The 27301-nt window shown below is 39.1% G+C and overlaps 2 protein-coding genes across 3 annotated transcripts in view; both read right to left on the reverse strand.

Annotated features, from left to right (window-relative positions):
* grm2a (glutamate receptor, metabotropic 2a) overlaps positions 1-8417 on the reverse strand; it is a 30618-nt gene extending 22201 nt beyond the window's left edge. The window contains exons 1-2 of one of the 2 annotated variants that reach the window (XM_065954519.1): positions 8083-8417; positions 7628-7975 (exon numbers count right to left, since the gene is read on the reverse strand). The gene's annotated coding sequence lies outside the window, so the exon portion shown is untranslated. Of the gene's footprint in view, positions 1-7627 lie in introns of both variants that reach the window. The other variant, XM_020642107.3, reaches the window with a different exon arrangement.
* Positions 8418-10242: 1825 nt separating this feature from the next.
* Positions 10243-27301, reverse strand: part of tex264a (testis expressed 264, ER-phagy receptor a) — a 66783-nt gene continuing 49724 nt past the window's right edge. The window contains 2 exon segments of the mRNA XM_020642152.3: positions 10243-11571; positions 19575-19746. Coding sequence (XP_020497808.1) covers positions 11210-11571; positions 19575-19746 — 534 coding nt within the window. The 3' untranslated portion in view covers positions 10243-11209.

Consider the following 27301-nt stretch of genomic DNA (forward strand, 5'->3'; position numbering starts at 1 on the left):
TTCACTGAGAATCAGTGAACCATAAACAATGTGTAAAGAATTGTACCTACTCTCTTTTAGCCCACGTACCAAAACAATGCAATTTGACTGAATGAATGAGAAATGCTGATCTGTTGCAAACGACAAATTTATTGTGATTTGAAAAATAGTTTTTCTCATTTGAGAATAGAACCAGAGCAAATGAGAAAAACTGTAAGACAATTGATTGTAATCAGCAACCACACGTGCTCCCGTGTGACACGTAACCAAATGATGAAGAGGTCTCGACTGTGCTCTTTGTAAGATTACTTACAGAGACCCAACATTAATGAGAGAGCACTTTGAGCAGAACTAGACTGAGTTGTAAACAGACATCTGTTCCTTAGTTCAGTTTGCTTTGACATATAAAATAACCAAAATGAAATGAAAGGCAAGAGGTGACGATCACTCAGGACATCAACAACATCACCTTCATGGTTTTCTAGAGTTTTCAAGCAGCACATTGTCATCCCCTTGTTGGGAGGGCTTGATTTATTTTTTATTTCTTTCCTCCTCTCCTCCTGATCCCATTGTCCGTCCAACCTTAAGATATTTCCCATGTGAGGCATATGATTGTACAACCCTTTCATAATCTCATGTGCACATGCTCCTGTACACCTTAAGTCTGGGAAGATAACAAATCATGTCCCGGAGGAACTTTATGTCAAATCACATCAACTTCTCACACAGTTTTACAAAAACCCGACGTGTGCACAGAAACAGCCTGATCCACATGCACATAGAGAGAAAATGATTGAAATCTTTTTGATGCAAACAAAGTCATTGAGTTAGTATAACTTTAAGGAGAGCTACGTGAACAGCATCATGTTTAGATGATACACTTAAGGGAATCCTTGAAGCTAGAAGAGAGCAAACATTATGCCACATCTGGGTCACCATGTTAATCCAAAATACAATAGACAAGAGTTATACTGAAGTAGTATTAAGCAATCTATTAAAGATAGTGTATTCCCTAAAATGTCATTCAGTATTACTTTAAGTTGGATTACATGAAGCCCAAATAAACCCGCATAGATCCTGCAGTTTGTTATTGCTTGTATGTATCCTGCTACCATGCAAAAGTCAATTGGTAAATTTATAGGTCAGTATAACAAATATTCAAAGATTTTTTCAGGTACTAAAATATGTAATTTAAAATTGAAGTCTTTAAGCCAAAGTAATCCAGCTGCTTTCATTTGATTCATTGTATTTTCTTTCTCTCTGACATACAGGTGTCCCTTACCTTAAATGGTAAAAACAATGTTCTTCAGTATAACAAATAAAATAATCTTTTTTCAGGCACTCAAACGTGTCATAGCATTGATGCAGACTCCTGTCAGGAGCTGATGCAGGTCATGTATGGATTTGCTGCAGATGTATTGTTCAGTCCTTGGTGTCAGTCCCCCTGAATCCCAGAGGCTTAATTAAGCAGTGTGAATGTGTGAGAAGTTTATCGGAGTGAATTATTGAGCCAGAATTATCTGCCTCATATCCACTGTCTCAACAAGTAAAGCAGGCTGACATGTAGTAATTAACTCGAGCTCTAGGTTATTAACATTTACATGTCTTTGTTTGGTCTTCAAAACACTGTCTCCCCTTTTAAAACAATGTAAAGCTTTCAACAGCGCTCAGGATACAGACCATATTCTGTGAGGTTTTTCTGTTTTTCTCTTGTCTTCCTCTCTCTATCTCTGCCTCTCTCTTTCTCTCTTTCTCTCTATCTATCTCTCGTCCCTCTCTCTCTCTTTCTCTTTTTCTCTCTCTCTCGCTCCATCTCCCTGTTGTTTCCATGGAAACTTACTAGTAGATGGAGAGGGTGAGGAGGAAGGGGAAGACAGACCAGGACAAGTGGGCCAGTCAAACCATGCTTCATGGTCAGACTGGTCCTGAGGGAGAACTGGGAAGCAAAACTGATATGACTCCAGTCAGAACTTTCCATATTCTGCCTTTCTGACACATTTCAACCACAAGATTAGTCACATGATCCTAACCACAAATGTGCTGAGATATTGATTTACAACGGAATCATGATCCATCAATAGTTCAATGTTTGTATAGGTCCTCAGGGATTTCCTATTGCATAAATGACAGCCTTTTAATAAGAAATCAGATGTGACATGTTGTATTACATTTGATGAACCATCAGTGAAACCTAAAAGCTTCTTCTCCTTCCAAGCAAAACAAGTGTAAGGCTGTCAGACTTTCCACTTCAACAATGTGTCAACAAATTAAAGTCCTATGCAACAGCTTGCGCATATGGGCCAAGTCACTTCCTCTCTTGCAACTAAAATAAGTAAAATAAGTGTAGGAACAAATGTTTGGAGAGTTACGGTGTTTCTTGATGTGTGCAGCTTTTGTAACATTGCAAAAGAAACGACAAATCATACTTTGAGCGTACTGTTTTTTCAATGAAATATGACAATTTAAAGCAGCGGGCAACAACACTGGTGAAGCACTAAGCACGCAGCCTCAAGAGAGAACAGGGACAAAAGGATTTCTGGCTGACACATTGTCAGTCTCCTCTCCTATCCCACGTTCCCAAAGGATCCCTCCGACTCACCCATGGACTCCATTTCTCTCTGTCTTTGATCAATGAGCTTCTTTACCCAACCTCTTATGATAGCAATCAAATATTTAGTACTAACTAAGACACAAACGGTCCACTAAAGGCTCATTCTACAGTTTATTGAGAATCAGATTTTTTAACAAGTCATTTTGTTGACATAATTGGAAAGATACTCACTTCCTTTTGTCTCTTTCTCTTTTTTATTTTGCGGAGTCAGATGACAATTGATTGAATGAAGACTGTGTGTATGTGTAAACATCAGATGGACTATATTTAAGATGTCATATCCCACTTAGGGTTCAGTCAAACTCTGCCTCTCATTTCCCCTCTCTCCTTCTATGCAGCCATCTCTGTTTCACTCTTTACCAGATGGCCTTTTTAATTCAAGAATGTGAAGCCAGCCACCCTCTTACACACTCCACACCAGACTGTGTGAAGGAATGGGAGGAGTGGGTGGGGGCTGAGAGAGCAGGAATAAGAAGTGGAGAGGAAGGCAGCGTGGGCAGTAGTGAATGCGGACTAACGGTGAGTTTGAGAAAGATGCTATCCAGGCTGATGTTTTTTATGACACTCATTTGCCCCAAGAGTGGAGTGCAGCATTAATATGGTAATATCCCCCCAGGCAATAGCAAGTGTTGAAGAGTGGGGGGTCGTCTACTGTATATGCAGCCCTACGGCTGAGCAGGTTGGAGATCCCTGTGGAATAACTTGGAGGCTGGCTAAGAGGAAGCCAAGGTAATGGGAGTCGGGTCTCCCTAAAATCACATTTCCAGCTGACAAAGAGAGTGGTCCTGGGTGGGAGGAAGACTGATGGTCTGCTAATGGGAAAGAAGACTCAAGATTGCACACACACACACACACACACACACACACACACACACACACACACACACATATTATTACGCACAAACAATGTATGGAGCACAAACGCCTGAAGCACCTGTGACAAATGAAACTCAGTGATGATCCCTTTTAGATATATTTGATACTTTATTGTACTTCACCACACATTTTGAATGGAAATACTTTTTTCCAATTACAAGACCAAAATCAACTTTAACCACGTTTTTTTTTCTTATTAACAGCCAATAAAGTTTATTTCTTTTTGATAGAGATTTCAGTTTTAACAAACACAACTAGAAACACATCACTATTACATTGTGATACTTTTTCCCTCTTTCTTTTTTTTACCTTAAACATGTGCTTCATGGTTTTAGACTGAATTCCACAAACACCTTTGTAGTTTGATAAATTCATTAAACAACATTGAAGATGATTTATATATGTATGTTTAAAATATATATATTGTGATCTATTTGTTGAATGTCAAACATCTGCTATATAATATCTATCTTACAGTCACATGTCACTATGTCACAGTCTCGTATCTCGTATACAGCTTCTCCAGTTTTGTCAACTTGCCTTCAAAATTCAATCTGCAAAAGTGGAATCTTTCTCCAACAATTTGGATGTGTTTTTTCTCATTATTGGATCCATTTTCACCCTTTATCAATTCATTATACCATTTTCTCACTTAATCCCAGTGGAATTCATCATAATGACTCATTCAGACTTAGACACTGAAATATTTACAGGACTTTTGCAGGGATAATGTCTGGGCAGCACTCAGAAGTGATAGTAAATTTGAATCCTGATGAATTCATGTTGCAAAGAGAAGGTCTGAATCAATTATATCAACACAAGTTGCAAAAGAATGAAATGTCTCCCAAATACACAACTGCTGACCTTTTTTCTGATAAGGTCAGTGATACAATCGGCAATTAAAAAGTGAGGAAGTCCTTTCACTCTATGTTTGAAAAGTAGCTACGGCAATTAAGAAGACATGAATCAATTCAGAAACTCTGTAAGTTAAGAATCTACATTTACCTGAGACAGTGAGTAAATGTAAAACCAACATCATATCCTGCACAATCCACCTCATACTCTGCATGCTTTTGCTTCTCATTTACAAACACCAGCACCATCTTTCCAGCTGACTGTGTCACACCTCCCCCTCATCCATCTCCCACTCTGTCTCTCCACCTGTAAAAGGGGAATCCCTTGCATGCGTTCACTGGTCCCCTCTCCTCCCAGGAGCCCCATTCTGCCTCACTCATCAAACATTCATCCTGTGTCTTTGTCTCTCAGAGATCATTACTGCTAGCCCTATGATTGGCCGGGGATGGATGTATGGTGCTTTTGTTTCAGAGGTTTTTAATGTATCGTTGCATTATTCATTGTCACACCAGCACCTTGTTATGAGAAAAAAAAGAGGCTGGAAACACCATGAATTTTTTTCTGGAAACTATTATAAGTACCGCGCTTTGACTGACAACTGATATTAGTAAGAAAATTAAAGTTATGTTATCTTGAATATGACGAGACGAGAGCTCACATTCAGTGTGTCTATGTTTTTAAATTGCATCCTTTATATAACAAAAAAAAAACACAATATCCTGGAGCAGATTGATTTTAAATGATGCCTCAAGTTCTCTCAAATTGTTTTTTGCCATGGCAGAACGACACTTACATTGTAATCAGACTGAGTGTTTTTTAGGGAAAATACCACCAGCAAGATTACACCGTGGTATTTCTAGCTTTATTACAGGAAGTGGTTGTATCCCCTTCCTGTATTTCCTCTGTTTTTTCTGTGTTGTTTTTTTTTCTGTTGTGTTTTTCGAAAAGGTTTCAAGACCGATGCAGAGCTAGCTAATCACTGAAGTGAAGAATCTGGACTGCAGTACCAACTTTAAACATAATGTGTCAAAGTTACATATTGTAAAGGCATCACAAGCTGGGAGAAAAGTAGAAACCACTGCTCACCTAGGAGCCTCTCACACGTACACAGGGAATGTAAAACAGGAACGAGTAATTTGTAGTCAGTGCAGCTGTAAATTTTAATCTCAGATTCTTGTGCACATCTTTAATTAATTGGAGGCTTCTCCACGCTTTTACTTGAGTAAGTCCACACTTAAATCTTTCCTTATAAGTTGAATCCACTGCAGGAAAAGAACTTTTCTAATATGAATATGTGATTTGACCATTCCCAGTGAATGTTAAAGGTGTTCGTTGAGCTGAATTAGAAAACAATATCTGTTTATTAAAATGCATACATTTAAAAAATGACTGTGTCCTGTCAGAACATTCTGGGAAAAAACACAAGTGCAGGTGTATCAGCTCACAGAATGGAAAATGTATTTATAAATGCATATAAAATAAATTCTTACAAAGCATATACGTATACTAGACGGACAGTGAATATTTAATTGAACAGATAATATGGGCATCAGGTGTACCATAAACACCAGGCTTTTTATGGTAGATACTGTGTGTGTGTGTGTGTGTGTGTGTGTGTGTGTGTGTGTGTGTGTGTGTGTGTGTGTGTGTGTGTCTGTGTCTGTGTGTGTGTGTGTGTGTGTGTGTGTGTGTCTGTGTGTGTGTGTGTGTGTGTGTGTGTGTGTGTGTGTGTGTGTGTGTGTGTGTGTGTGTGTGTGTTTGTGTGTGTGTGTGTCTTTGTGTGCATGTAAGTTATTAAGCTGTCTCTTTTGATAGGAGCAGAGTGATTCATGTCCAGGTATTTAATCACTGGAGATGGTGGCTAATACAAAGAGGCGACATCATATGGAGGAGGATAAAGTAACACGGCAGATGTCTCTAACTTTAAACTACAGACAGAAAGCACGACAAAGAGGGAAGCCATATATAGTGTACACATGAGTAATGGAGAGATACTGCTCGAACATTCTTATCAGCAGAAAACTTTTACACCTTTGAGGAGATTTTCAAGGGTGTGCAGAAATGCTTTGCCTGTTCTTGAAATATCAGGATATGTAACTTCTTCATTGGTTCCGCTCTGCATAAAATTATACCCTAGACAACAGTTACCTGAATGATTTGCATCAAACTACATCTTGGCTTCATTTCATATTCAGGACCCCTAACCCTTCTGACAGGAGGACGATTTCCTAATAGGTTAGTTTAAATTTTCAAAAACATGCATGACGTTGAATTAAACTCTTAATTAACATTATTTTTTTTCTGCATGGATTTGTGGGTTCAGTGACGTGACTCCACTGCAGGCTGGGGGGGATTCCTTTTGTGTTTTATCTGCTGAACATGCAGCACAGAAGCCCCAGGGACTGTAAGAAGCATCCACAGTACATTCTGCTTCCCTCATAATGACTTTGTCCAGTATTTACAACACCGCCTCTAAACCTTTGTGCCTGCAGGTACTCATTTATATTCCGCCGCTGTTTAAAAATCTATTCTAAACTCCTGATGGTATGGTTACTTAAGCAATTTCAAGATTCACTCCACCTTTAGTCACACATACACACACACATTCCTTTCACATAGTCTGATGTTTATTTGCACTGATGGGGCCAGTCTGTATAATTATACTACTTGACAAATATTAAATAATTCTCCTGAAGGGGAAACAAACTATCAGGGATTTATTCTGACATTAAACAATGAAAGAGAGAAGCGTTTTGGGGAGATCATCATCTTCTGTCCTACACCCCTTTACACATGAAGAACGATTCTTTAACATTTTTGTTGTTGTTGTTTATTTAATCGAGTTTCTCTCCTTATTTTAATCGAGGTTTCTTTCTTTTTTTTTTACAAATACAAAGAGGGGTTTTCAAAATGAGAGAGATTGGAGACATGATGGGTAATGATGGAGCTATTGCAGTGCTTGTTTTGTAGTTATGCACATGTGGAGACATTGCTGTAGCCACAAAAGCGACAAAAAAGAGGGGGAATATGCTCATCATATGACAAGCCCACTGTCGATCAATACAGTAATTATTTCGTCATAAAACTATAAATTTGATACTGATGTTGTCCCTCATCCCTTTGGAGATCACACCAGTGTGACGCTACTTTCAGGATGTAAACTATCAAAGAATTGTAAAAAATAAATAAATAAATAACGATTTCAACTAAATAAACTGACAGAGAAGTTTGACAACAACGCACTGTTAATCCTTTAAACGCAAACTTCAGTAATAAATTAAGTAAAAAACACAAAAAATGTCTTACCTGTGCAGGGATCCTCAGTGTGCAGCGCAGCAGTGTGATGAATGAAGCCAGCACATATCCTCAGCAGCAGCGTTCACTTGTTTAAACCTAAAAGCCCCGGTGTGGCTGTGGACTCAAGAGGAGCTGGAGCGGGATGAATGAATGAATGAATGAATGAAGGAATGAAGGAGGGAAGGAGGTGGATGGTCGTACCCTGAAGTTTACACCGCGTACAGCTGTGCCGCCTGCCAGGAGCTGTCCGTGGTGCTGAAACAAAGCAGACGACGAGCCGCCGGATACCTGCCGCGCTGATCCCGCTCACATGTCACATTTCTTAAACGCGCTCACAAGACTCGAACCGACGCCCACCTGATGGCAAAAAAAAACTCAACTTTGTTGATCATAAATTCATTCATCAATGTAGATACAATGTTTGTGAGTCTAACGGGATTGTCGCGTTGTAGTTTAAATTCTACCTGTTACTCGAGTGGCTCATGCTAAATCTTCAATAACTTGCAACACATTTTGAGAAATGTTGCTGCAATGGACCTCGACTCTCAGAGGGTCTGTACACTTGGAACAAAGGCGCAGCTGCTCCATGCAGTACACAGTCTGACTTAACCCTGATGTGCAAAATGTACATTTAATCGAATAGAACGTGACGGAGACGATTTCTTTCAGCCGCTGTTTCTCTGGTTTGTAAAGTTGCAGGGCTGGAGGTGAGGAAGGGAGAGGATTTAAGAGTCGCCCCCTATTTGTTCAAGCAGTCAGAAAGGGGGAAGAAGGTATTCAAATAACGATTCTTTGGAGACTGTTTATATCCAGCGGTAGATTTTCTTTGGATTTTTTTTGGGATCCGCAAACAAGTTGTGACATGGCACGAGAGAGTGTGAGGTCAATCCCAGATGGCACAGCATGTGAGAGAGGTGGAAGCGAACCCACTTCTCTCTATGACAGAATCAGCTTCACACATACGCAGTTCTCAAGATCTAAATTTGTTTGAGACATCGACCCCTGATCTCAATCTCCAAGTGCACTGTAATGAGATTAATAATTAACATCATGGGAAGGCAATAGTCTTCGCTCAAAGCTGCATGACAATGCTGTGGTTTCACAATTAATTAAATCTGTTTCTGACCCAGTGTGTCATCATTGTGCCGCTTCCAGACTGATTTTTTGAGTTTGAGGTGCCAGGATTTACTCTGTAAGTGCAGCAGACATGTGGTGGGCAGCTGTCCCTTTAGTGAGGTACACCATTCTTATATTCTGATTAAAACTGAGAATTTAGGGAGATCTGTTAAGAAGTTGTCTTCTCATCATTACTGTTTTAAAGATAAGCAACAACACGAGGAGGGTAGACAAATTGAAGTTGTTGCACCTCCACAAGTTGCAAGAATATTTATATTAAGTTTTTTACCAACATTTTCCTTAGAATGAAAGCACCTTTATATTTACTGTATTGTGTTTTTCCACACATTCTTTTCACCAATCTACACTGTATCTGGTGCCACCATGGGGTGTGTTCTTTTCTGCTTATTGGAAAAGTCATAGCAAGACCAGTGTATGATTACATACAGTAATTATAGTTTGTTGATGCCAAGTTTTATGCACAATCGTTTAAATGAAATCCCTTAAAAGTGGGCTTAGAGGAGTGTGAACAAAATATGAAGACTCTTCTGAAAAATAAAACTTGCCTCTGCTGAATGCTCTATTTTATTCAAATATTTCATATTAATGCAATCTATATTTATAAAATGTATGTTGGATAAGCAAATATCCAGCATCATGAGAGCCTGATCAGGGGAGGCTTTTTCTCTCTATATGTGTGATGGCATATTAATCATTAAAGTAACTGAGGCTTTCCATTTGAAGGAAAGCATTTGTACTTTTGGTTGTGAAGCTAATTGAGGAGCATTCGATAAACAATACACGTGTCAAACAAACATCAATATTGTGTCGGCTCCTATTCTTCCTCTTCTGCTGTACGCAATGCTGATCAAATTAATTGCGACAAAGAAACACCGATACCAAATAGCTCTGATTCAGATGCTGCCCAAATCAATGCAGCTCATGCTGAGGTGACAGATTTCTGATCCAGTTACATTTCTTTCTAATAACATTTTGAGTCCTTCTGCGTCCCACAGGTAACCAAATTCATATTATATTGAGCATAATGATTGGGATTTTCAGGGCGTCAGGGCTTTTCAGTTCTGCTTTCACTTTTCTTAACTTGTACTTAAAAATTGCATTTATGCATTTTGCCATTATTGGCTCATTTTTTAATGTTTCCTTTGAATCCTTCTTTTCAATCTCATGTCTGAGCCTCTCCAAAGGAAGCAGCAGCAACGAAAGCGGTTAGCATATAAAAGAACCTAATAAGTTATTATGCACTTTGGTGTCTCATCAATAACGACGGCACAACAGTGTATCTCGTTGGCACCCACACTGTGGTACATTTCTCCGTCTCTGTTGGAAAACAATAAACATGAGATTTGTGCTCAGGCTGGAGCAGTTAGGATGTGACTTTGTGTTATAAAACTTAAAAATTAGGTTCTTTTTGACAGCCAGTGCTAAATAATAGGTTACATTGTTGTTCAACAAAATCTTCCCAAAATTGATTTCTGTGCAGTCAAACATTTCATTTGAACATTTTATTACAGATATAAGACACAGCCATGGAAATGTGCTGTACATCATTTCACCAACAAACAAATCATAACTAGTCTCTGGAAGTGAGGGAATGTTGGTTACAAACAGAACTGCAGGGCAGTTTAACAGAAAAGTACAGAAGGGAACATTATGGGTGAAAAATTAAGCAATGAATAAAGTGGAGAGTGATAATGAAACGTTCTGTACAGTCGAAGAAAACACGTTTACATCACTGAATTGCATTTTTAAGCCTAGTTCTGGTCGCTTGTGTTTTCTGGTATGTTAACTACTGAGAGTATGCACTGATGTTAATTTAATTAATATTCTGTTCCAAAGACTTCAGAGTGTCTCCTATGTGACGGAAGAAATTACATCAATAGTCCTGTTTATTGTCAACCCAGTAATACTCTTTATTAATCTGAGAAATCGGATTACTTAAACAAACATGTGACATAAACTTCCTTGCAAGATGACCTTGAAAACAGGGTCACATAAGGGGAAAAACGTGCTGAGCCAGGTAAGCTGGTGTCGGTGTCTCTCTTTTGAAGTTCATCTTAAAATGAAGTGCTACTTCTAATCTCAACAGAAAGGGTTGGGGTAAACATAAGTATAAAGTTGCAAATGAAATAGAGATTTGAACAAATATTGCCTCCTATTCGATGTACACAAAGTTAAAAAAGTGTTGTTCACCCTGGAAGATCTTAAATGTATGAGGCGGTTTTCTTTTATATAAATGATCAGAAATGATTTGAAAAAAATGAAGTAACAGTATAACAAGAAGTACAGGCTTCAAAATGAGGAATAACAAGGCGCAGAAATACGGCATGTTGGTCATGGCATAAACAGAATTAGATCCACCAACCAGATTACACGACAGATAACCAGCAATGACTGAGAAACTCTCTAGCATGCCAGTGTTACATAGCCTCAAGCCTTATCTCTTCAACATTCAGGCTACTCCGCCCCATCACCCAGGTGATCCTTCTTCTCCACCACCAGTTCTTCTCTAGCTCCGTCTTCACCCTCAGGGACCTCCTCCTCCTCCTCTCCATGTTCCTTCTCTTCCTTCACTGCTGCCTCCTCCTGCTCCTCCTGATCCATGTCAAGCTCTTCAAAAGATGAGCCGCTGCCCATAGACTCATTTGAGCATCTGTCACCCTGGTCCCTGTGCTTAATGTCTTCGTTGGCATCCATTACGTCCCTTAGAGGCAGGGAAGAGGCCAGGGAGGCAGCCGTGGAAGCAGCCAAAGAAGTCTCTCTGCTGTCCCAGGGCACGCCACCGCTCACTGAGCTCACATCGCTGTGGGAGTCAGCACCTGCAGCAACAAAGGCAAGAGGAAACGAGAAGACAGCTTCTGTGAGAACAAAACCAATCTAACAAAGTAAACAAACAGTAGTTAACAGAAGTAAATCTGTAAATATGGAAAATATGCAGACTCTGGTAAAAAGCATAACTGTTGGAAAATTGAAAGACAAAAGGAACTATCTTAATTATATTAATGTCACCTATGATAAAAAACTCGAGACATTATGAGCATTCCAGCTCCATTGAAAAACTGTTAGCATTGACGTATAAATAATTTTTGTACATAATTTCATTTAAAAAACAAACAAACATTGGTGTTCATATGAAAAAGACGAGCCCCTAGCATGGAGCCTTGAGGATCACCAAGGTTATTAGAATTAATCTTCCAGGCACTTAAAACAACCCATCTCATCTAATTGATATTAAGACATTATACTCAAAACTAAAAAAAGCTCAGAGTGACACTAGAGCTAAAGTCAAAGGATCACCACAGCCACTAGAGACATCCTCTGGAGAGTAGACCATACAAGTCTTTTGAAAGTTGGATGTCAGCCCATTTCTAGGTGATGAGATATGTCACAGGATAAGTGAAACGTTGACTTGAATGATAGAGTCAGGGGTCCACTACAGTCATTATGATGTAGGGCAAATAAATATCTGTTCATCTCCAATTTACAATTTATCAAATACTATGAGTAATAACTAATTATTCTAAAATATGTCCTCCTTCTTGTTTAAATGTAGACAGAAGCTGTATATGCTATTAGCATGTCTTTAACATTTTTTTAAAAATTATAAAACAGATAAATAAGTACATTAAGTATGATTAACATCATGCTTTGGTATGAAGGTGATGCCAAGTAAACTACATTTTTGTGAACTCATTTTTGCAAACCTTTGATTATTGCTCAGCAAAATTGTCTTAGTTAAAAAAAAAAAAACTTGATTCATTACAAATCACCAGATCTGTCAGCAAAATTTCAGCAAATGCTTGCTATTGAAGTTCACTGCGATTCTTAGTATAAACTGACTTTACCAGATTATTATTGCTAAATAGACAAAAGATATTTAATATAAAACAAAGACTACTCACTAGCTTTGTGTTATTTTACTTTAGTGCACTACTGTTAAGCTAACTAGAGCTCTGGACGGAGTTCATTTTCTTCCTGGAGATGTCTGCAGCACATATCACATTTCTGAAATCATCATGAAGAGCGTCCATTAGCCTAATAGATGAAGATTTTCTCACCCACATGATCAGCTTGCTAATGCTTTCAGACTTAAGCTGATTCTAATTGGCCTTTGATTCCCTGTGAACAAATGGCCATTTATTATCCTTTCTCTGTTTGTGTATTAGTGAACCAGAACAGAAATGTTGTACTGTGCACAGCAGTGAGCTGAAACAGGTTTGTTTCATGAAAATACATGTAAATATAAATCTCAACAAGAGTTCAAGCTGTTTGCAAGAAAGATGGATGACTCATCTTCTGTCTAAATAAAGGGTGAAGTAGTCAAAGTTTCTTCACTATGACAGTGTTTGCTCTTCGTTATGGAGAATTTAATCTCTCCTGTTCTTATACAATATACTGAACCTTTTTTTATGGACTGATTGTTTGAAATATATAGCCTGAGTATCGAATTTAAAGATTAAAATAAAATATCTATAGAGCATCAATAAAATCAGACTCAAGCTGACTGTAAGGACACTAAAGCACAACTGTCCAAGAAGTTGTCCTCCTCCGTTCATGCACAAAACACAATAAACACGGGGTCTCTAAACTCCTTGCTGAGGTCACTCTTCCTGTTCATGCATTGGAAACTAAACATCACTCTGCAATGCAATTATCACATCCAACAGATCTCATCCTGTCTGCAGTGAAGAATGATATATAAGGGACGTCGTATTTATGGTTATTTATGAGATCTATAAATGGGTCTGTTGATTAGCTAGCATATCCAAAGCAATCCGTTGGGAATAGTATTTGGTGGAACAGGTCCAGTGTGAGTGTGATGTGCCTCAGAGGTATTGTTTTAAAATGCTTACTGATGGAGGGAACATAGTGATTTATATTACATGTGTCTGTTGCAATAAAGGGACGTTTCCACTGAGACTTCTTTTACAATTAAAGGAGTTTTACAGGAAATAATGGATGTCTTTTCAGGGTAATTGAGTGGACAGACCCCTGAGAAAGAGTCTCAACACGTTCAACAATGTTCAACCCTACCACAAGAGCAAGCAAAGTTTGGCCGTTGGTTGAAGCTAGAGAAATGTGTCCCTGAAAGTCTTCTAGAGTACATTTGCCCACATCTGTTGCAAATAAGGCCCGTTTGTATTGTAAGCAGGAAGTCAAGGTCCTCATTCAAACTGTTTGAAACAAAGGATAAGATATCTAAAAATGTAAATTTTGGAGTCTGACTGGATGGTGACAATAGTGTAATGATCAAATAAAACAAACATAATTTAAGAAGTGGTACAGTGTTATAGATATTTAAATACAGGATCGGAGGACTTATTATTTAAACATACAATATGTAGAACTTTATTCAAATCTTTACATTACAATATCTTAATTCATTAAGCAGCGAGCAGCACCTGAGCAGCGAACTACGGGTGAGCGTATTGCATCATTTTCTGTTCTGTTCTCCTCTGTACTGTGTTACTGTGTACCTACTCTTAGCTGAGCAGTTAGCTTTACATTGGCTTCTTTTTCTGTCTCTCCCTCTCTTGCTCTCTCTTGCTCTACGTGTCAGATGTTAAGTTACTCCTCGTCCTCCTTTAGTGATAATGATACATGTAAGAAATGTAGTTTATTTTTAGCTTTGGAGGCAAGGGTGTCTGAGTTAGAGAGACGGCTCCGCACCATTGAGTCAGAGTCATCGTATGCAGCAGTAGTTAGCCAGCCACCTGTAGCCGGTGCGGGCCGACATAGCTTGGCTTCCCCCCCGGTAGCTCCCGAGCAGCCGGGAAGCAGTGGCTGGGTTACTGTCCGAGGGAAGCATAGTCGAAAATCGAAGCACACGGTTCCCCACCAACCACTTCACGTTTCAAACAAATTTTCCCCACTCAGCGACACACCCGCTGAGAATAAAACTCTGATTATTGGAGACTCCATAGTCTCTCGTTTATTCTGGCAGGATAGTCATAGAAGATACATGAAGGCTCTACGTCACGCTCGAGCTGCCTACTACTCCTCTCTAATCGAGGAAAACAAAGGCAATCCTAGATACCTTTTCAGCACTGTAGCCAGGCTGACAGAGAGTCATGGCTCCATTGAGCCTTGTATTCCTCTAGCCCTCAGCAGTAATGATTTCCTGAGCTTTTTCAACAACAAAATTCTAGACATCAGAGACAAAATTGGTAACCTCCTGCCCTTACCTGGTGCGGATACGTCTGATACGGCAGAGACAGTTCCAGGACCAGATGTTAGTCTCGACTGTTTTTCTCCAATCGACCTTTCAGAGCTATATTCAATTTTTTCTGCGTCGAAACCGTCAACCTGTCTTTTGGACCCAATCCCAACCAAGCTGTTTAAGGAAGTCTTTCCCTTAGTTAGCAACTCTATATTAGATATGATCAATTCGTCTTTACTGGCAGGCTATGTACCACAGGCATTTAAAGTAGCGGTAATCAAACCTCTACTTAAAAAGCCTACTCTAGATTCAGGAACTCTAGCTAACTATAGGCCTATATCCAACCTTCCTTTTATCTCGAAGATCCTGGAGAAGGTGGTAGCTAATCAGCTGTGTGACTTTCTCCATGACAACAGTTTATTTGAGGAGTTTCAGTCAGGATTTAGAGTCCACCATAGCACTGAGACTGCACTAGTTAAAGTTACAAACGGTCTACTTCTAGCTTCAGACAGGGGACTTCTGTCTGTGCTCGTCTTGTTAGATCTTAGTGCTGCTTTTGACACCATTGACCATCAGATCCCGTTGTACAGACTGGAGCATTTGCTTGGAATTACAGGGACTGCTTTAAGTTGGTTTGAATCCTACTTATCAGACCGATCTCAGTTTGTACATGTTAATGATGAGTCCTCTATGCACACTAAAGTTTGCCATGGAGTCCCACAAGGTTCAGTGCTTGGACCAATTCTCTTTACATTATGTATGCTTCCTCTGGGAAATATTATGAGGAAACACTCCATACAGTTTCATTGTTATGCAGATGATACTCAGCTTTATGTATCAATGAAACCCGATGGCACCAGTCAGTTATGTCAGCTAGAAACGTGCCTTAAAAACATTAGGACCTGGATGACCAGAAATGTTTTGCTACTTAACTCAGACAAGACTGAAGTTATTGTGCTAGGCCCTAAGAACCTCAGAGAGACTTTTTCTAGTGATTTGACTGTCCTTAGTGACATCAGCCTGGCATCTAGCACCACTGTTAGGAATCTAGGAGTTCTATTTGATCAAGATATGTCTTTTAGCTCTCACATCAGGCAAGTTTCAAGAACAGCCTATTTTCACCTTTCGTAATATATCCAAGATCAGGAATATCCTGTCGCAAAATGATGCAGAAAAACTAGTTCATGCATTTGTTACCTCCAGATTGGATTATTGTAACTCTCTTTTGTCAGGGTGCTCTGGCAAGTCTCTAAAGACTCTTCAACTAGTCCAGAACGCTGCAGCTCGTGTACTGACCAGAACTAGGAAAAGGGACCACATTACTCCTGTCTAATGTGTCTCCTGCATGTATCTATCTGTAAATCTCAGTCACTAACCACCTACTTTCCTGGGAGCTCTTGAGCTCTCTTAGGCTCCTCAAGATCGTTGGTTGACGGCCTGCCAGAACAATGTAATGTAATTTTGTAATGTTAACAGACAAAGAGTAAGGTATTTTACCTGCTATTTGTAAAGTGTCTTGAGATAACACTTGTTATGAGTTGACGCTATACAAATAAAATTGAAATTGAATTGAAATTAAAAATGTTTTTTTTGTTGTTGAGTACTTTCATTACCTCAAATATTTCCAACAGTTATCAAAGCCAGAGAAATCTGTTGTAGGGGGGACTTGTCTTGGCGCCTACCATGACTGAGCAGCGATGACAGACAAGACATGTTTATCGTTGCCGTGGAAACACAGGATTTAATGTCAAAGACTGCTACATAAGGGAAGCAGGAATACTGAATATCTGAGTACCTAATGACTTGCATTTCTACAGTTTTTATAATGAGGTATGTAAACATTATCCAATTTAAATATTGTTCCATTTAACACTTTAAAGAAACGAGTTTAATGGTGGACAAATTAAGCACATGCACTGTCCTGTTTTACACTGGCGCTGGTTTGTGTCCTCATTGGATTAACAAGCTTCTCTCCACACAAACTGTCTGCTGTGATCACCAGATTATCATGAAAGTGTTTTCACTTTGTTCGAGTGTTTACTGCTGCCAGAGTGCACCGAGTTGTTTAAAACTGGACAAATGTTTTCGGCCCAGAAAGAGTTTAAAGTCACGACGGTCTATAATGTGGACAGTTGAGTTGAGAGACAAGAAGTCAAAGTCTATCTCCCCGGTGCCGGGATGGGATTTCCACAGCTGGCTTGTCAGACAAAGCTTTGCTCCCCTGATTGATGCAGCTCTCATTAAGAGAGCTCAGCTGTGTCTGAGACAGAGAACATCCACATGCACACACACACTTTGTTTTGTCAGTGGTTATTGAACCCTAAAACTCATGTAATGCACCGACACAAACTCATAAACACACAGACACACCAACAACGACACACAAACTCTGCACTCGCCTGTGCTGGCGATGCAAATGTTTAAACCTTAACAAGAACACTCTCTTTAGAATTTTTTTTTTTTAAAAGCATCAATAAAGATTAGTAACTTTCACATTTCTGCATGTAGGCTTTTCAATAGCACAATATACAGGGCAGTTACATAGACTCTGATTTGAACTTAAGAGAAAGTCTGTCTGTTTCTTCTTCTGCACATTCCACTGCAGCTCCTTTTCATGTAACAACAGAGACCCTTAAGAAGAGTTTTTTAAAAGGAGCATCAAAACTATTACACATTACTTTGAACAGTGCATAAAGCATTAGTCTTCTTCTTTGAATAATTTTAGCAAATGACTTCAGGTTTATCGATTAAGTGATTCTTACAAGGATATTACTTGTTTTCAAATCATCTTAACTTGTCTAAACAAGTGAAATCTTTTATAGCACGTGTTAGTCTCTGTTGCTTCTTATTAACTTTGTCCTTTTTTGAAGAAGAAAAAAATCATCATCAAAAAGAAGTCTAGGTCCTGATTGAAGACATATTTAGTTAAAGGCTACATATGTGATTCTTCACACTTAATTGTAATAGAAATCAAGGATATCAAGGAAAATAACTCTGAGTCATGACTGTCTACAATGGGTGTAACACCTGAGTCCCACTGTCTGTGATGTTTTCAGAGTCCTATCTTCAGTTTGTTTACATCGCCTGGACGGCCGGCTGACTCCTCCCCTCACGTATAAAAGTTGTTTAATTGAGGGACTAGAGAAAAGAAGAATAACATACTGTACTCACTGCTTAACTGTGTTTCTAGATCACGCTCATTTCAGGTACATTTACATGCAGTGTGAAGATACGAGCATAATAAATCGCTAGCATTAGCATGCTAACACAACAATGCAGTGTGAGTTGTTTTGGTTTCATGCTGGTGCTCAAGGGTGACATCTGCTGGATCAAAAAAATCACATATAAAGCCTTTACATTTTGTGAAAAGCCTCGACTCTCAGTTCAACAAAGTATCTGCTGTGTCCCTGCAGTTGACAATTAGATGCTTCACTTTACTTGTCTTTAAAAGCGCAAGGCGAGCCCATCTAAAAATGCCAAGCCCCGTTCAAATGTAGATCATGATATAAGACCTTCTTCCTGATTCATCCTCTATGTTTAAGTTATGTTTACAAAAGATACAGCAGAATCTAAGCTCAAGGCAGAGAGCACCACCCACTCTGTCCCATCAACCTGTCACCACTTTCTTTTTCTGGTGGTTTGTATAATGACAAAGTCAATACTGCCACAGGTCCAGCAGCTTTGAAAGAATAATGGCGGCAGAGAGGACATTGTGTTTTAAGACACATACTTGCAGTGACAGAACAATTACACATCTCGTATATCAGATGTCTTCAGTGATCAAGGACAGGCTGTGGGTCAGTTCAGTGGCAGACTAAACTAAATATTTTGGGGCTGGAGCTGATCCCAGCTGACTACACAAAACAAATATTTTAATCTATCTTACATTACACTAAAAAAAAACAGTTTCATCTCATCATTATGATGAGATGAAACTGTTTTTTCTTACTTTGTTTTGAAGTAAAACAACGTGGGGTTTCTTGGAGTATTTGAAGTCATGTTATTTGGGAGAGATTTTCTTTTCTTTTATTTGCTCTGAAAGATGAGTCTAAATGCTAAAATGGACTTGAGCTTGTATAGCACTTGCCTCCTGACTACTCAAAGCTCTTTTTATGGCAGAGAATGAAAAGTGTCCATCAGTGTTCACTTTGCCATTCATACACACTCACATGCTGCTGACACAGAGTTCAGTGCCCGAGAACACTTTGACATGTGTCTGCAGTTGCTGAGTATCGACTCCTGACCCCCTTCAAGTAGTGAGCCACAGCTGCCCCGTCTAGATTAGGGGTTTCCAGCCTTTTTTCGTCAGATGGCTACTAAAATGAAAGTCGCCAAGAGCTACATTCATCACATTTGTTTACATTAATTCACATAATGTATCAAAACAAATTATACTTACATGTCAAATGTCAAAACCCAAAAAGCTCACATTTTGGATCAGAACATGTTAAACAAGCCAGATGTTCAGTTGAACTAGCCATGATTTGGCTAATTCCAAGCATTTATCTATAATGTTGTGGATTTGAAAACCTTCTTTGAGGTATCTTTAGATATAATTATTGCTGCCACAGCTGTGTAATATTGCAGACCTGCAATTGTGTTCGGATTTTTAGCAAATTGTTATGACACTTCAGGATACATCAAATCCAATAATAGTATTACCTGTAATATCAGTTCCCCTGTCCTCATCGGAGTCCTCTTCTTTAACGTCTGTTTTAACGTCCTCCTTCATTTCTGGTACAAAGAAGTCTGTCTGGCGAGACAGAGGAACCATGTAGTTGATGACATCTGAACCACAGATCTCTATAGTGGGGAATGCACTCAGTTTCCTCTCCTGTGAAAACAAGAGAAACAAAGAAGACACTTAGATGATAAAGAAATTGATGCATTGTTTCTTCAGTTACTCCCTATGTTCACTGTAGTGATGCACAAAAACCCTCAAAGGAAAAAGTCAGAATAAAAGTAGCTCAGGAATAGTTAACAGTGCATCTTGAGTGTGTCCTAGATAACTTTGCTTAAATGGCATTCAAAGTGTGTGTAAAGTAAAGCACAAGTGCTTATATTACATTTCTCAGTCAGTCACTAGTGTCCTGAGGAAATAAAAAGAATGAACTCAAGCCAGGTGTATATTCCCCTTAAGCAAAGTCATTTCAGTGGTGGAAATAGGAAGTTTTAGAGTCAGGAAGTGGTGATCGTGCTGGTGTTTAAAGCCCAACCCTTCTGTGGGAGGAGTCCAACAAAAGGAGGCATGGGAGAATAGTAGCAGTGTGTACTGACATCACCGAAAGGATCTCACAATGCCACGTGGTGATGTTTAAGCCTCAAGCTGTATATTACTGTCAGGTCCCTGTGTTTTATAAGCAGAGTGTACACGCTGTGTCAACCCACCAATGCAGGAGCATCCAACTATCTAAATTATGCAGTCTTTCAACAGATGCCAACGTGTGCTTGATTTGTCTTTGGACAAGCTTTTGGTTGGCCATTGGCACACAAATGGAATTTTCAACATTTGCGTCTCACACAATGTGGGCGCTCGCACAGTACAGTAAAGACAGTTGTGCTGCGCTGGGCACCAAATTAAAGATGGAGCCTTGAATGTTTCACCCTCATAAATTCCACAGAACTTTTTTTTTTCTAAATGTTCATGCATAAGCTTTTTGCTGTAGTGAATGCTGTCATGTATCAGGGCATGCGCAGAAAACCCCGAAGCAAACTCAGAAAAATCAACAAATTCCCTGTTAAAGCTGACTCGCTCTGTCAACATCTCTCTGATCTTTGTTGAAACATGAACACAGTTCAGAGTGATGGGAATGAAAATATGGATGGCGTAGATAACGGTGTGGTTGTCAGACAGGCAAGAATACTTCACACAAGTAGAAAATATTGGATATATATTTTTAAAAGGTTTTCATTTGCTGACACAACACTATGTACTTGACACATTCATGTAAATATGCCTTACCATGTGATGCCATTACAATTGCATAGCAGAATCTATGTGTCTTAATTGTGGTTGGTACAAAAAGTAAAGACTTTATAAATATTAGACCACATTTTCTCCAAAGAGAACATTAGCCTTGCATACTTTTACCCCCTATATGCTTTCATATAGTTATCATGGAAGAGCTGGCGGAATCCCCCAGGAGGAGCTGGAAAACACTGTGGAGAGGGAAGTCTGAATTGTATAGATGGATGCATGGATGTATTTATGGATGCATGAATGTATGGATGGATAGATTGGTGGGTGGATGGATGGATGGATGGATGGATGGATGGATATATGGATGGATAGATAGATAGATGGGTGGATGGATGGATGCATAGATGGATAGATGGGTGGGTGGGTGGATGGATAGATAGATAGATGGGTGGATGGATGGATGGATAGATGGATAGATGGGTGGGTGGGTGGATGGATGGATGGATGCATGGATGTATAGATGTATGGATGGATGGATGGATGCATGTAAGGATGTATGTATGGATGGATGGATGGATAGGTGGGTGGATGGATGTATGGATGGATGCATGGATGCATGGATGTATGTCTGGATGGGTGGGTGGATGGATAGATGGGTGGGTGGGTGGATGGATTTATGGATGGATAGGTGGGTAGATGGATGGATGGATGGATGGATGGATGTATGGTTTGATAGGTGGGTGGATGGATGGATGCATGGATGTATGTATGTATGTATGTATGTATGTATGGATGGATGGATGGATGGATGGGTGGGTGGTTGGTTGGTTGGGTGGGTGGATGGATGCATGGATGCATGTATAGATGGATGGATGGATGGATAGATGGCTGGGTGGGTGGGTGGGTGAGTGGATGGAAGGATGGATGGATGGATGGATAGGTGGGTAGGTGGATGGATGGATGGTGGATGCATGGATGTATGTATGGATGCATGGATGGATGTATTTATGGATGTATGTATGTATGATTGTATGTATGGATGGTACTTTTTTTGTCACTGTTTTCAGTTAAGAATCTCTTTTGGGACTCCCTTCATATCCTTTCATGCATGCTAATTTTTTATGCGGGTCAGGGTGATCTAGGCTGATTGATTGGAGTTAATCTAATCCTGTGAAAAATAAGACCATAGTAGATGGCATGAATCACCTGGCTGCTGCACACAGGGGTTCCAGCCCCAGGCTGCCAGATAAGTAACCATCTCCTTGAACCTGCTCCGATAATGAGCTGGAAATAGAGACAGAGACAGTTCACTGTACTGTAAGCACACACATACATGTCTCCAAGGGATACTGTCACAGATAAAGGGAAAAACAGCTTTTGAGAAAGATGCGTTCAAATGTGTGCAATTCTGATGCTAACATTTACCTTGTTAAAATAGTCACTTCTTTTTTTTTTTTACCCTAGTGTCGGGGGAAATGCAGGTTTTCATTTCAACCAGAGACGACATCTCAACATCAGCCAGAGAGGAGGAACTCATCATGAAATCATCTCTTATTATCTGTGTATATTCAGGACTTTGTGACAGTATGACACCTTGCTCTGCTGTATCTATGGATTGATACCTTCAGGTTAGTGCATACCATTTTCTACGAACTTTAAATCTTGCATTTTGGCAGAAGAAATTAGTACATTCTGACATCAACTGAGCTTGTGCTGACTATCCAGTAAACGTTTTGAGATAGCCTTTTAGTGTCACAAGCCTTCAAGCATCTCCAAATATTGTTTCCACTTTCCTGAAGAGACTTGTCATTTTCTCTGTATAAGTCTATGCTTATTAAAAACTACAGACAGTGAAGATAATGATAAAGAGTCTTTTAATTATGTCTTTCTTTAAAACAGAATTTTTCTGGAACATTCACTTTTCTCAAAATACTTTCATTTAAGGGAGAGGGCCTGTATTAAACACATTAACTACCTAATCATAGAATTATTAATTTCATACATTTAATAGTTTTTCCAAAGGCAACAGTAAAGTCATTTATTATACATTACTTCTGGAAAAAAATTTTTTTTGAATTTACACCTTTTCCTTCACACTCTCCTGTCCTGAACAATACGTCTGTCTTTGTGTGTGATTTTTTTAGTAAGACCTCGTCAAAGCTTAACCAGAATAGTTTCATCCAATCATTTAGCACTTGCTGAAACTGAACAGTGCATTTGCATTATGATACATTTAGCTATGTACCTACAGCTGCCTAAATCTACCACCAACCATGGACTGATAAAAGACATGAAGGTAGGTACAAAGTCTGAAAAAAGTGAAGCTGCTGAAAATATTTCAAAGCTGTATGTTTAACTAACTCAGAGGATGACTCCACAGCTTACAAAAACTAATGTAATAGAAATGTGAAATGTGTACACAGGGGGCGTAAACTATGTGAAGTGTTCTGGTTTCCGTTCGTAATACTTTTGATGTCTGAGATGTATTGATTCATTATTTATCAGCAGACTGGTGTGGATGACAATTAACAGGCAGAACGTAATATAATGACATCATCAGTATTCTAATGATGATGAACTTGTCTTTTTAGATGATATCTGCATATGAGTGAAGTCATTACGGTAACCTCTGTTGTTACCGGAATTATGGAGAAATTCACGTCAGTGGCGTATATCGTCCATCAGACGAGTACAGACGATGATTGCAGAAGGGTGAAGAGACTGAAATAAATGTTACTGTAAAGAGTTCTATGACTTCTCAAGTATTTTTAATACAGTATCATGTGCATTTGTAGGGTATGTTCCTATTTTGTGTAAAACAAATAATAGAGATAATAAATGCTTCAGGCTGTGTTGAGTTTCTTCTGACAGAATACAAAGCATTGTTTGATGTAACATCGGCATCTTCTGCTTCCTTCATGGACTCTGCTAGTAAAAGTTGCAATTTCACAATACAGTGAGACACCTTATTTGTTTCCCTCTGTAAGTGAAACACATTTTTCCCAGATATTACTGCAAATTTACGATGATATTGTTAGCAGCACTTTTGCTGTTTGTGAGCAGAAAGTTCGACACCCATAGCAGTCACTGTTGTTTTGTATAGCTCAGTTGCTCCCAACGTTTTTTTCCTTGGAGCCCCCCCTACTTGTATCTAAGAAAAGCTGCACTAAATGATTTTGTTTAATATGTGCAAATCTAATTTTGACAACCTCAGAGTGGACAGAGCCTCGCGCCCCTCCTGAGATCTTAGGCGCCGCCCCTAAGGGGCCCGGACCCCAGGTTGGGGACCAATGTCTTAGTTGACACGAAAACAAAAAAGAAACTCAGCATTTATTATTAAGCAATGATAAGAGGACCATCAAGGTGTCTTCTTTTCAAAGTAGCTACATTTCCCTGATCACTAATCCATACTTCCTCTCACCAGGGAAATTAATAAAGAAATAGCCGATAGATTGGCTGTCCCATTATTATAGAAACTCGCTCCTGGCTTGAATGTTTTAATTATATGGCGAGCGAGATGTTCTATTTCCTCTCTGTGCCATTTTCTGCTCTCAGCCTGCATGTCTGCTGTCTAATTGGATTTCAAATACTTCCCTAAAGTCTATCATGAAGTCAACATGCATCCACTTAACCTGTGTCTGTGTGGAGGAGCTGCTGGGATTGAAATGTGCTCTCCTGCAGGACACACAGATACAGGCGAGCTCGTTCCGCCCTGCTGCCTCAGAGCACATTCAACATTGATGATCATCACAGACAGTCACACTTATTCTATCCAAACTTTGTATCTGCCTCGCTAAAGCAGTTTATTCCACAGACCATTACCTCCTCCTCCCACTCATAATGCTTGTACTAAATGGGTCATGGGCCATGCTCTCTGTGGTGCACAACCTCGCTGAAAACGTGATTGAGAATAAATGATCAAGCATGTACTGATTTTTTATGACAGAAAATGATGATGCAACTACAGAAAGTGAAATTCCTACTCAGAAATGAAGGGTTAAGAAATGTGATTATCCAATAGATTTGGCTCTTGAGTACCAGCAGGAAACCAAAACGCCAAACTAAAGCCTCCAATATCCTCCAGCGACACACCTCCACTTTTTACTTTAACATACAATCAAGCACTTATGGTAAACAAGTTTTCACTGAAACCAAGAAACGTTCACCCTCTGATTACACTTCTGTATGAGGTTACGTCTTCTGAAAGTGTCAAAGTGTCCTGATTCGAGTAATAAGAGGACGTAGACTTTAGAGGACAAAATGTGATACATGTGAGCTTGTGATAATAAAATCATGACTACTTGATTTTATTATTTTTTTTAAATGTACTTGGCTATACTGTTAATACCTAATTAATAACCTAATTAATATTTATCTTTTATGATTCAGCTCTCATGTATAACTCACTTGTGTTTGTATGGCTTTCTGTTTTTTATGTCCTTTACGAGCTGCTCCAAACCAATGCCGTTGGAAGGATTGAGAAGGTTTTTGTAATTGAATTGAAGAGAATTATTTAGATGTCTATTTAAATGAAAGGAAGGGATTCATCAGTTATATTTGTCGCTACTCTTACATATGGATGGATGGATGGATAGATGGATAGATGGATAGATAGATAGATAGATAGATCACCTTCACTTTCATGCTCACTAAGCAACAAGTGATAAAAGTGACATCTGGCCTTTATCCTTGGAGAGTTCAGTTCTGTCTCAGTGAAAGGACAGAAACAGCTTAGTATGAACAGGATCTCAGAAGGAGTTTAAAAAGGTACATAATAAAGCAAGTAAATGTGTAGTGTAGTGACACAGCCAGCGGTGAAACGGTCTTTTCACAGATCAGAGGTCACAGGTTCAAGAATATATTCTGCTGGTGTGCCCTTGTCGTGACCAAAACACTCAAGCTTCTGCATCCCCAGGGTGCTACTCTGTAGTTAACCTTTTTTTCCATCATCGGAAAATATAAGCAGTAATCTTCCAAAAAAAATCAATAAAAAGTATCACAGTTTTATTAGGACTGCTTGCCAAGAAGCCTCTAAGGAACAGTGTAACTGTTCATTTAACAATCAAAATGAGCTCCATAGTTTCAACAACGATAGAATTCTAACAGCATTTTAACAGACTGAACAATCTGGCAATATACTACTGTAAGATGGGGGGGGGGAGACCACAAGGGTAAACTGTTATGTGTGGACTATGTTCAACTCTTAGGGAGTCCTAACAGGATTACTGCCCTCGAAAGCAAACAATTTAAGGAGCTAATTAGTGCTGCTAAAGGCTCTTTATTTAATTGGCTGGTTCATTACATGGTGATGTATCTAGTCATTCGGACTTATTCTTGAATGATTAGGATGGCTTTCTGGAAAAAGGCGTAGTGAGTATGTTTGTGGAAGGTGGGTTGATGAGGGTTGCAGATACAGACAGATATAGAGGAGTCTCATTTGCAATGTCTGTGACCTCTGGCAGCTGCTGTGTGAGGATGCTGACATTCTATAGATATACTGATAAGAGGAGCAAACAGACAACTGCAAAGTTAGAATAATAAACAATTTGATAATCAGTTGTTTTGTGTGTTTTGTCAGGCTGTTTACATTTTTTTTAAGCTATAAAATCGAAAAACTGCACAAAAAACCCCCACAATCAATTAAAGCTATTGTTAAGAACTTTTGATTTGCATTGGTTTTGGAGTTCTCAGTGGACAAAGCAGTCAGCACCAGTCTAATGATCACTCTGAGAACCTCTGAAGAAAAAAATGTTAACAAAGACAGTAGCTCAGTCTGTAGGGACTTGGGTTTGGAATCGAGGTGCCCTTGAGCAAGGCACCCAGCTCAGGAGCACCCGCCGTGGGCAGCCCCCTCACTCTGAGACCTCTCCATTAGTGCATGTCCATAGAATCCTGTTTGTGCATGTGTGTATATTTCAGCCTATGTTTGTGTAGCATGTTCAGACATAGTGGTAAAAACAAATTTCCCCTCGCGGGATCAAAAAAGTATAAATTACTATTATATCTACAGCATGCAGTCTGACACCTCACAGGAGCTTTAACCTTTAATATAACTGACTAATTCATTGGTTTTAAAATAATCCTTAATTGCAGCCCTAAACAACATGAAACAGAGTTGGATTTACTAAGTCCCTTCACAGCTCTTACTCAGTGTCTGTTTTCAGCTCAGAGGCTCGTCTGGCTGATGGCCAGCGAAGAATCTTCCTCTCAAGAGGCAATAAGACTAAAAAGAGAAGAAAACCACAGCAAAAATCTAAAAGTCTAACTTGCGTCCATTTAAAAAAGGAAACATTTTTATGATGCTTTTTTTTTTTTTTAGGTGTTTTCAGATATACACTGTATTGCTTGGTGGTGTTTAACGAAACACAGAAATGATAAAGGGTCAAAAGTTGGAAGAGAAATAAAAACATATATGACTTTTTCTGAATCTAAAGAAAAGCCACTATTTTAAATTGTTTATAAACCATTA

Source organism: Labrus bergylta, chromosome 5 (genome assembly GCF_963930695.1).
Source record: "Labrus bergylta chromosome 5, fLabBer1.1, whole genome shotgun sequence".
NCBI classification, from domain to species: domain Eukaryota; kingdom Metazoa; phylum Chordata; class Actinopteri; order Labriformes; family Labridae; genus Labrus; species Labrus bergylta.